At 39.8% G+C, this 12,405-nt stretch overlaps 1 protein-coding gene across 3 annotated transcripts in view; it reads left to right on the forward strand.

Annotated features, from left to right (window-relative positions):
* apaf1 (apoptotic peptidase activating factor 1) overlaps window positions 1-12,405 on the forward strand; it is a 240,293-nt gene that overhangs the window by 7,677 nt on the left and 220,211 nt on the right. For all 3 annotated transcript variants that reach the window (XM_073066284.1, XM_073066286.1, XM_073066285.1), the window contains exons 2-3: window positions 4,686-4,832; window positions 7,297-7,483. In XM_073066284.1, coding sequence (XP_072922385.1) covers window positions 4,695-4,832; window positions 7,297-7,483 — 325 coding nt within the window. In that variant the 5' untranslated portion in view covers window positions 4,686-4,694. The remainder of the gene's footprint in view (window positions 1-4,685; window positions 4,833-7,296; window positions 7,484-12,405) is intronic.

The raw sequence follows: 12,405 nt of genomic DNA on the forward strand, positions 1-12,405 counted from the left end.
TAATTTCAATTTCCTGGGTGTTAATATCTCTGAGGACCTAACCTGGTCCCAGCAAATCAATGCAGCTTTAAAGAAGGCAAGACAATGATGATATTTCATTTGAAGTTTGAGGAGATTTGGTATGCCTTTAAAACACTCACAAATTTCTACAGGTGCACCGCGGAGAGTGTTGCAACACTGTCTGGTAAGGAGTTTTTATTATGTATTTCAGTGTACTGCTACCACAAGGTTAACAAGTTTCACAGCATATGTCGGTGGTATTAAACCTGATAATGAGTAACCGTAGAACACTACAGCACAGTACAGGCCCTTCAGCCCTCCATATTGTGCTGACCCATATAATCCTTAAAAAAGTACTAAACCCACACTACCCCATAACCATTCATTTTTCTTTCATCCATGTGCCTGTCCAAGAGGCTCTTAATTACCCCTAATGTTTTAGCCTCCACCACCATCCCTGGCAAGTCATTCCAGGCACTCACAACCCTCTGTGTAAAAAAAACTTACCCCTGATGTCACCCCTAGACTTCCCTCCCTTAATTTTGTACATATGCCCTCTGGTGTTTGCTATTGGTGTCCTGGGAAACATGTACTGACTATCCAACCTATCTATGCCTCTCATAATCTTGTAGACCTCTATCAGGTCCCCTCTCATTCTTCTACGCTTCAAAGAGAAAAGTCCCAGCTCTGCTAACCTTGCTTCATATGACTTGTTCTCCAACCCAGCCAACATCCTGGTAAATCTCCTCTGCACCCTCTCCATAGCTTCCATATCCTTCCTATAATGAGGTGACCAGAATTGAACACAATACTCAAGTGTGGTCTCACCAGAGATTTGTAGAGTTGCAACATGACCTCTCTACTCCTGAACTCAATCCCCCTGTTAATGAAGCCTAGCATCCCATAGGCCTTCTTAACTACCCTATCAACCTGTGCAGCGACCTTGAGGGATGTATGGATTTGAACCCCAAGGTCCCTTTGTTCATCCACACTCTTAAGTAACTGACCATTAATCCTGTACTCAGTCTTCTGGTTTGTCCTTCCAAATGCATCACCTCACACTTTTCCGAATTGAACTCCATCTGCCATTTTTCTGCCCAACTCTGCAGCCTGTCTTATAACCTCTTGTAACCTTCGAGCACTTACAGAGCCATCCACAACTCCCCCAATCTTCATGTCATCCGCAAACTTACTCATCCATCCATCCGCCTCTACATTCAGGTCATTTATAAAAATCACAAATAGCAGGGGTCCCAGGACAGATCCCTGTGGCACTCCACTAGTCACCGACCTCCAGGCAGAATACTTTCCTTTCACAACTACCCTCTGCTTTCTTCCTTTAAGCCAATTTTTTATCCAAACAGCCAAGGTTCCACTTATCCCATGCCTCATGACTTTCTGGATGAGTCTCTCATGAGGGACCTTGTCAAATGCTTTGCTAAAGTCCATGTAGACCACATCCACTGCCCTACCCTAATCAATTTCTTTTGTTACCTCTTCAAAAAACTCAATCAGGCTCGTGAGGCACGATCTTCTCTTCACAAAGCCATGTTGACTATTCATGAGTAGACTGTACTTCTCCAAATGCTTGATTAATGAATTTATTTTTAATATATATTTGAATAACACTTTTTCAAATGGTCTTCTGCTTCCATTTACACTTTCAGTCAACTATAAGCACACGGATGATCGAAAAATGGAGGGTGATGTAGAAGGCAGGGGTGAGATTAATCTCAGTAGGTTGAAAGATTGGCACACAATATGGGCTGTGCTGTGCTTTAATGTTCTACATGCTTTTCTTTTCTCTTTGCTGCTGTTACTTTAAACCTCTGTTTTTGAAAAGGGCCCTTGCAGTTGTTTCCTTCTAACTTCTAGTGGGCAATTAACGTGAGCTCTCCAAAGTGCCACACAGTAGTGGTGTGAACAGATTTTGATGGATTGCGACAAAACCAGAAATCTGTTGTACATTATGTATGTTTTATTAGGTTAGATTACATGGTTTTTTTTCTTCAGTTCTATATTTCATGAATCAAGTGTGAACAGTCAAAACAGCTGCCCAGCCAAAGGAACATGTTGTTCAATTAACAGATTGCTGGTAAAAAGAAAAAAAAATGCACACTAAACTGGAAGTTCAGGAGAATTTGGAGGTTTTTATATTCTCAGAGGTGCTGTCTTTGACAAGGCACCACAAATGAGGTTGCTTAACAAGTTAAGAGCCCATGGTGTACAGGAAAGATACCAGCATGGATAAAGCAGTGGTTGATTGGCAGAAGGCAAAGAGTGCGAACAAAGGGAGCCCTTTGGTTTGGCTGCCGGTCAGTGACTAGTGGTGTTCCATAGGATCTGTGTTGGGACCACTTCTTTTATGTTATATGTCAATGACTTGGATGACAGAATTGATGGCTTTGTTGCAAAGTTTGCAGATGATATGAAACAGGTGGAGTGGCAGGTAGCTTTGCAGAAGTAGGTTACAGAAGGACTTGGATTAGGAGAATGGGCAAAGAAGTGGCAGATAGAATATGGTGTTATGAAGTATATGGTCGTCCACTTTGGTAGAAGAAATAAAAGGTAGAGTATTTTCTAAATGGGCAGAAAATTAAAAAAAGCTGAGGTGCAAAGGGACTTGTCCTTATGCAGAATTCCCTAAAGATTAATTTGCATGTTGAGTTGGTAGTGAGAAAGGCAAATGCGATGTTAGTATTCATGTCAAGAGGATTAGAATATAAAAGTAATATTGAGACTTTATAAAGCACTGGTGAGACCTCACTTGGAATATCATGAACAGTTTTGAGTCCCTTATCTAAGAAAGAATGTGCTGACATTGGAGAGGGTTCAAAAAAGGTTCATGAAAATAATTCCAGGATTGAATGGCTTGTCATATGAAGCGTGTTTCATGGCTGTAGGCCTACGCTCACTGAAATTCAGAAAAATGAGGGGTGACCTTATTGAAACCTGTCAAATGGTGAAAAGCCGTGATAGAGTAGATGTGGAGAGGATGTTTCCTCTGTTGGTGGAGTCTAAGACCAAAGGACACAGCCTCAGAATAGATGGGCTTCTTTTTAGAACACAGATGAGGAGGAATTTCTTTAGATGGAGTTGTAAATCTGTGGAATTTGTTGCCACAGGCAGCTGTGGAGGCCAAGTCATTGGGTATATTTGATTAGTCAGGGCATGAAGAGATATGGGGAAATTGGGGCTGAGGGGGAAAATGGATCAGCCATGATAAATAACAGAGCAGACTTGATGGGCCAAATGGCCTAATTCTGCTACTATATCTTATGGCCTTTCAGATAGAACATAGAACAGTACAGCACAGGAACAAGCCCTTTGACCCACAATGTTGTGCCGAACTAATTAAATTACCAATCCAATAGTTAATTACACGAATCTGTTCTGCCTACACAATGTTCATATCCTGCACATTGCCTGCACGTTCATGTGCCGATCTAAGAGCCTCTTGTGTACCTCTGTAGATTGAAATGAAAGAGGCAATTGGTAGCTCAGGTTAGCTGCTTGTTTGTAAGGTTGTTTGTTCACTGAGACTTGAGGTTAGGTCGCAAACGTTTTGTCACCACTGAAGGTGACGTTGTTGCACAGTCAAGTGTTGCTTCTGCAGAGCGCTCACATTTCTATAGGTTTGACTTGTTCTGATCAGTTGGCGGTCTCACTGGCCGCTAGTTTTTGCTGGGTCCCAGTCAACTGGATAGCTGAGTGATCTCTGCTGGCCCGTATCCCTGATTATTGGTCAATGCGAGTGTTGGTTCCTTGGGGGTTAATGGCTCACCCCTTAGCCCCAATTCTGCACTTGCATAGGTTTGTAAATTGCGTCCAGTTCAATATGCAATGAGAACCGACCCTTACAAACTTGTGTCCTTGGTCTTCACATACTGAAATGAGTGACAGAGGATCATGTCATCTTACGGCTAGCTGATGCTCACCACTAATCACAGACTTCCAGCCAGAATAAGTCCCATTGACCACTACCCTCTGTCGTCTCTGGACAGATCTTGAGACGTGACAGATAAGTAGTATTTTCCTGTTGAGAAAGATAGAAATGGTCCAAAGGCACTATTTAGAGACCAGGGGAGTTTCCTAGTGATGAAACCAGCATTTATTCTCTGAATCAGCTAAAAACAAACTGGACTGGTTCACACTGGCCCAAACACACTTGCTCCTTTTGCTGCACCAACGTTTTGCACTACGCAGTTAAAAATGATCTTGAAACCTCTATGGTGATTAAACAGCAATTGACAGAGACCTCAAGATGTCATGCATTGAGACCTCACCCCATTCACTGCTCTGAATAACTTTGACAGGTTTATCTTGTTAAAGCACTATCCATTAATTGAAAACATAAAACTTCTGAGAAATAAAATAAGAACAAATAAGGAAAATGCATTTTTCTTCATAGATGCTGCCTGACCCACTAAGTTTCACCCAGGTTTTTGTCCATTGAGGGTACTAATGTTTGTCTTGTTTTTGTTTGTAAAAAGAAAATCTATTGTGATGGTAAAATTGTTTTTAGGAAGCAATCTTCAAACTTGAAACATGAAGGATTACTAATTAAATGGCTGAATTGTGTTAGAGGACACATTATTACATGTGCTCAGTTTAATTTTAATATTGAAGATTTCAACTGCAATATTTTAATTTTAATATTCATTGTTTTATTAAATCTACTTCAGACAGGAAGCATGGACGAACAAACTCGCAGTTGTTTGTTGAGGAATCGCTTAGCGCTTGAGCAAGATATCAAGACCTCATACATTATGGATCACTTAATAAGTGAAGAAGTTCTGAACCTTGATGATGAACAGAAGGTTAAAGTTCAGGTAATTGACCATTTGCTGATGTATGTAATGAAGGGTATGATTGATTTGCATCCTGTTATGTCCATAGTTTGATTATTACATTGGCGTTTAGAAGCGTTTAGAAGAAACCTGTAACACAACTAGACTTCTGATATAGGGAAGATGTTCCTTATTGCTGGAGAGTCCAGAACTAGGGGACCACAACCTCAGCAATTCCATTTAGAACTAAGATCAGGAGAAATTGGGGCTCTGAATAAATCTGTCCCTTTGAGGTAAGCAAAGGATGGTAGGGCGAAGGAACCATAGTTAACGAGATGTGGAACATCTAGTGAAGAGGAGGAAAGAAGCATACTTGGATTTAGGAGGCAAGGAACAGACAGGGCTCTTCAGAATTATAAAGTAGCCAGGAAGGAGCTTATGAAGGTACTTGAAAGAGCTAGAAGGCCTTGGTGAGTGGGTTTAAGGAAAACCCCGAGGTGTTACACATGCATGTGAAGACCAGGAGGATGATTAGAGTGAGGGTAGGACCAACCAGTGATAGAAGTTGGAATGAACTTGGATTTGGGGGAGAAAGCCGAGGGACAGCCTTTCTAACCTACCGAATGTTGAAAGGACTAGATAGGGTGGATATGGAGAGGATGTTTCTTCTGGTGGGGGTATCCCGAATTAGAGGGCACAGTCTCAAAATTGAGGGCGACCCTTTAGAACAGAGGTAAGGGGAATTTTTTTTTTTAGCCAGAGAGTAGTAAATCTGTGGGGGAATGCTCTGCCACAGACTGTGGTGGAGGCCAAGCCCATGGGTATATTTAAGGCGAAAGTTGATTATTTCCTGATTGATTGGGGCATTAAAGGATATGGTGAGAAGGCAGGTGTATGGGGTTGAGTGGAATCTGGGATCAGCCATGATGGAAGGGCAGAGCAGAACTGATGGGCTGAATGGCCTGATTCTGCTCCTTTGTCTTATGGACAGGATTACTGCTCCTTTGGCAAAGGTCCTTGTGTCCTCACTGGCTTCAGGAGTAGTACTGGAAGATCGGTGGCAAATGTTACTCCATTGTTCAAAAAAAGGTAATGGGAATAATCCTGGGAATTATAGAAAGTAATTCTTACATCAGTGTATTGGAGATGATTTTTAGAGACAGGATTTATGAGCATTTGGAGTAGCATAGTCTGATTAGGGTTAGTCAGCATGGTTTTGTGAGTAGCAGATCTTTCCTTACGAGCCTAATTAAATTATTCATGGAAATGACAAAAACAAATTGATGAAGGTGGAGCAGTGGACGTGGTGTATATGGATTTTAGTAAAGAGCTTGACAGAGTAGGCTCATTCAGAAGGTCAGGTGGCATGAGATCAAGGGGAATTTGGCTGCTTGGATTCAGAATTAGTTTGCCTACAGAAGACAATGGGTGTTAGTGGATGGACCATATTCTGCCTGAAGGTTGATGATCAGTGGTGTTCTGCAGGGATCTTTTCTGAGACCCTGCAATTTTTATGATCACAGAAAAAAATCTTAGTGATTTTTAGAAATAACTGAGGAAGTGGAGGAGTAAGTTTATAAGTTTACAGATGATGCAAAGGTTGGTGATGTTGTGGATCATGAGGAAGGTTGTTGAAGATTATAATGTGACATTGGCAGGATACACAGATGGGCTGAGAAGTGGGAGATGCATTTCATCCAGAAAACTGGGAATTGATACACTTTGGAAGATCAAACATGAAGGTAGAGTGCAGGGTTAATGACAGGATTTTTAGCAGATTGTGAGAAACAGAGAGATCTTGGGTTCCACATCCATTAGTCCCTTGAAGTTGGCACGCAAGTTGATAGGGAGGTTAAGAAGGCATATGGGTGTGTTGTCCTTCGTTAGTTGGGAAATTGAATTCAAGAGTTGCGAGGTAATGTTGTAGCTCTATAAAACTCTGGTTAGGCCACACTTGGATCATGTATTTATAGGACGATATGAAAGCTTTAGAGAACATGCAAAGGAGATTTACCAGGATGCTGCTTGGATTGGAGAACACATCTCATGAAGAAAGGTTGGGCGATCTAGAACTTCATACCAAAAGAATGAAGAGATGTGCCGAGAAGGCAGGAGCATGTTAGTGAAGTGCATGATCAGCCATGTTTGTCTTGAGTAAGCGAGAAGACCCAAATGACTTACTCTTGCTTCTGTTTTTTCCTATTTCTATGGAACAGGAACATCTTCAAATTCCCTGTTCCCTCAGTTGAGACTTTTTTTCTGTAGTTGCATAACCAAAGGCCTGTAATGCCCTAGGTAGTAGCTTCTCGGAATAATTTAATATATGAATTAAAATGGTTCACGTAAAGCTGCCACCAGCATCTCACAGATGATTCCATATGGGCATTAAATATGTGCCTTGTCAGTTATACACAAATCTCAAGATGTAAATTAAACCTGCCCATTAACAATAAGAAAATGCTATGTTGCAGAATTGTTCTTATTTATGATTTTCACTTTTCTTTAGGCCACACAGAAAGAACGAGCTGCTTTGCTTATTGATTTGATACTTAAGAAGGACAATTATGCCGTCATATCTTTCTATAATGCATTGCTGAATGAAGGCTACAAGGAACTTGCTGCTCTTCTTCAAGATGGCCTTCCGATCATATCGACCTCAAATAAAAGTTCCATGGATGGTTTGACACCCTATGGTAGGCATATTTTGTAAAAAGCTTTGTCTATAACAATTAAGTGTAAAGGTGACCTTTACATTACAGGCATGTTGTGTTCCAAGAAAATAGACCCCACTCTGATTTTCTCTAATGCAAAATCACAATATGTCAAGAAATATGAGCTGAAAAATAATTATTTTAATTTATTTACTTTTTATTCACATAAGTTGTGTGTAAATGAATTTTACTCTGAATTTCAAACTTTTGAATAGTGATTTTATGAAATCTGTAGGGATGAAATCAGAATCAGGTTTATTATTACTGGCATATGTTGTTAACTTAGCAGCAGCAGTTCAATGCAATGCATAATATAGAAAAAAAAACAATAAAATAATAATAATATAAATAAGTAAATCAATTACGTGCATTGAATAGATTAAAAATCATGCAAAAAACAGAAATAATATATATTAAAAAAGTGAGGTAGTGTCCGGAATCAGATGGCAGAGGGGAAGAAGCTGTTCCTGAATTGCTGAGTGTGTGCCTTCAGGCTTCTGTACCTTCTTCATGATGGTAACAGTGAGAATAGGGCATGCCCTGGGTGCTGGAGGTCCTTAATAATGGACACTGACTTTCTGAGACACCACTCCTTGAAGATGTCCTGGGTACTTTATAGGCTAGTACCCAAGATGGAGCCAACTAAATTTACAACCCTCTGCAGCTTCTTTTGGTCCTGTGCAGTAGCCCCTCTCCCCCCCCCCCCCTTACCAGACAGTGATGCAGCCGTGACCTGAATGGCTGAAATGTTGGGTTTGCTTGTCTCATGCTGTTATGGTGCTGTACTTGTGTCTAAAAATCACCTTTGGTTAGCTCAGCCTTTTTATTTCTGTAAACCACCTTACAGTTCCTCACTACTTTCAAGGAGCTGAGGTAACAGTTTATGTTGAAAGGGGACTCGGTGCTTTTATCTTTGTCCACCAAGGACTTCAGATACTAAGTAGATCTGAAATAATCACTGAAGTGACAACTCCTGGGGAGCATATTCACATTATTACTCTCATTGTAGGTTTGGATTCCAGCATTGCTTAGTGATTAATTTCATTTTCGACTTTCCGTGAAGATGGCTCCCTGCTAAGCTGCTGGGTGAGACATCGACTATAGAAAAACTAAAATAACATTTGAGCAGTGGTCACATTACACAAAAGCCTACATTGATCAGGATACTCAAACATGATATTCTCATCGAAATTCTTTCAGACCTTGGTCTCCTTATTTACATCATAGTCAGTGGCAAGAATGCATGAAATAGTGAGACAAGGTTTTTAAATCAGACAAGAAGAGAATATGGAAAATACAGGGTGGAGAAACAGCAGGTAAAATGTTAAAAGCAAAATAAGTATTTGGACCATCATATTACTTTTAAATTTGGTGAAATTACAAGAGGTATTGTTCCATGGTGACAACCTAACATCTTAGAAAATCCCCACTAGTTAGTCTCCATAGTTTTAAAGTGATATGTAGATGGATTAGAAAGTTGTTGAAAACCTACTCACAAATCATGGTGAGAAGAAATTCAGTACTAGCAAGGGTGGTGGAAGTAGAAGTCCATAAAAGCATTGTTTTAGTCTTGGATATGCATTGTTTTGTAACCAACATGGATCGTGATCTGTATTACTGGTTATATTGATGTGGAATATGTCTGTCTGCCCTGGGCCGTCTAGCCCTCTGACTTTTTTTTGGTGAATTCCATTCTCTTGTACCTGGTTCCATTCTCTTGCACTAGAACTGACTGGTAGAGGCAGGTTACTGTTCTGCATTGTTTCTGGACTTTATCTTTGGTATGTAGCTGTGTAAGATGGAATAAGCATTTAAATGCTGTTTTAAGGGTGCATTATGTTACCAAATCAGTATCCTTCTGATAATCATACTTGCCTAGTATCCCAAGGTTATGTGAATGCAGGCATCTTGTCCTCCTGAAATGAAAGATGAGGATGTAATAACAAACCATACCCCTTGCTGCTAAAAAGTATCCTGTTTATCCCTGATTTATAGCATTACTGCCCCATATTTCATAATGCCAGTTTTTTTCACACTGCTGACACTAATGTAATGTCTTCTACTATCACTCGATCACCCTGACGACACTTAGAGCTCTCTCTCGTAACCTTCATTTTCTTGCTTTTTGCAATATTGAGTATCACAGCAGTAAATTCTTTGGGAGCTTGCAGACTAATCATGCCTTTGGAATACTCACTTTTGGCTAATTGCCCTTTATAAGAAACCATCAATTCATTGACAACAGTGTGACATCCTGGTTTCCACCCTCTCAGTTTATCCCTGGTGTTTGTATTATTGAACAATGCCATGTTTGTTTAGACACCAAACCATTATCAATCTCTATCAATCAAACATTCTCAAGTCATTGAAACAACTTCAAGATAACAGCACTTAGGCTTCATATATTGCTATAGATTATCCCCCATGTTTTAAACTTGCACTGATAGGTTTCTGCTGCAAGAATAAACGTAGGCAGAATGAATTTCCTACAACATTAAGATCTGTATCATACACAAGTTTGAGAAAATCTAATTTGAAATGATCATATCAACATCATTGCCTACATTTTGCACATCACCTAATATGGCTTAATAATTCAAGTTGCTTTAGTATTCAAGAATTACAGGATAAGGCTGTGAAGATGGTGGTGATCTCCCTTAAGTCACTGTCTTTCCTTTGCACTTGCTGAAGCAAGCAGGTTTAAGTAAGCACTGTCGTCTGCATATTCCCCTTTCAAGACATAATGTTCTGATTCATGGTGGTTGAGGGGTGGAGGGGAATATTGTTATTGCTAGGACAGATGGTTAGTAAGGAGAACAAAAGATGCAATGGATCTCAACATGCAGATAATGTGAAAGTTTTGGATCATCCTTTTCTTCCACTCTTTCTCCATCCTTGTGGAACATGCATTATATAATTTACAATTTGCAAAATAATCCAGCACCCTAAAAAAACTTTCAGGCTGGATTGACAGATTTTCCAGGCCACTAGACATTACACCAATAATTCACTAACGCAACATTAATTTGCTTTTGTTTAGATGTTGCATGGTAGTACAATAAATTTTCCAGTGAACCAGGTGAGTTCAAGGGAGTGCAGGAAATAAAACCTGGTTAGGCTTGAAGAGAGTTCAGGAAACAGGAAACTTTCCCCCCCTCCAATTTAAAAATGAAGGGACGTGAAACTTCATTAATTTAAAAGCACTGTGAGAGTCAGGGCCCTGATGTGCTTAAAGGGGACATGGACAATGGAACCTGGTGTTGGAGTTTTATTGTAGTGGATTGCATATAAAATAATATTTCACTTTCGAGAACTACACAGGGTATAGATTAGGCATGATGGTCCAGTGGTCCCTGACATAAAGGATGTTTCTGTGAGCAGCTATAAAAAGTTTTTTTTATGAGTTTTAAATTGATATGTATGCCAGGTGCGTTTCCTAGAACGTGAAAATTGCATTTGCAATATCTTTTGAGAAAATTTGAAATAAATTCTATGTTGTAGTCAGTTATGACATTTTTTTTCCAGAATAATTTATAAACGAGATTGGTTCACTGATTTCAATTGCTGCTGGCTGTATTGATTTTAATGGAAATGTTAATATTCTGCATCACAGAGGATGCCTATTATCACGGTATAAAATCTTAGCCAACAGCATAAGCTGTTCTTGCTTATCAGGTATTCCGAGTGTGAACTTGAAACATACTTTCTTTTTGCAAATATAATATTAATAAGCACAGAAGTGATTTATTAAACAGAATTAGAATACATGGGATTGGAGATAATACCACTGTAGAATGAGATTTGATTAACTGAAAGAAGACAGTGAATGGGAACAAACAAGTAATATTTGAGTTGGTAGACCGTAAGTGGTAGGATGTCATATGGATTGGTGCTGGGATCACACTATTTATCCACTGATAATGGAGGCATGTGCAATATATTGGTGTTTGCTGATGATACAAAGCTGTGTGGCCCTGCATAGAATACGTAGAGAGGCTTCAAGGAGATATAATCAGGCTGAGTGTAATGATGAAAATAAGGCCACTAGAATATTATGTGAAAAACTTGATTATCCATTTTGATAGGAAAAGAAGAAAGAGAAAGTGTTATTATAGAACAGTGCAGCACAGAAGCAGGTCCTTCGGCCCACAGTGCTGTGCTAGCCACAATACTAAATGAAACTGCCTGCACATTTCCCTCCATTCCCCGCATCTTTGTGTCTGTATAACTGCCTCTAATCCCACTATAGTTTGCTTCCCCCTCTACTCCAGCATTATGTTCTGAACGCCTAACACTATGCGTTTTAAAATAAATCTTGCCCTGCACATCTCCCTTAATCTTTCTCCCTCTTACCTTGTATCTCTGCCCTCTGGTATTTGACATTTCTACCCTGGGAAAGAGACCCTGACTATCTACCCTATCAGTGCCTCTCATAATTTTATAAATTTATGTCCGGTCTCCCCTCTGCCTTCAGTGTACCAGAGAGACCAATCCAACTCTCTCCAACTTCTTTCTTTTTCAAACTGAGAGAGGCTGAAAAGTGCTGGTGTTCAGAAGGACCTCATGCATTTGTACACAAGTCATGGAAGTTGACTTGAGAGTAATCAAGAAGAGAAACTGCATTTTAAACTTTATCACAAGAAGACTTAAGTAATGATGTAATGACTTGAATGATGGGGAGTCAGCACATTCTGCGCTCTCCTACTATGGTTCCTTCAGACATGTTGTTGATGACTAAAGTGTCTTTTTTGTCGTTTGTTGCTGATGTACTGGTTGGCGCTAAAACTGCAACCAAGAGGTTGGATATGATAAAATTAGTTGTTGGAGCTGCAGAGAGATTCCTTGATATGAAACAGGTTTTGCCGGAAAAATTACATGAGTATATGACAGACAAACAATTACTG

The sequence above is a fragment of the Hemitrygon akajei genome, chromosome 14 (genome assembly GCF_048418815.1).
Source record: "Hemitrygon akajei chromosome 14, sHemAka1.3, whole genome shotgun sequence".
NCBI lineage: Eukaryota > Metazoa > Chordata > Chondrichthyes > Myliobatiformes > Dasyatidae > Hemitrygon > Hemitrygon akajei.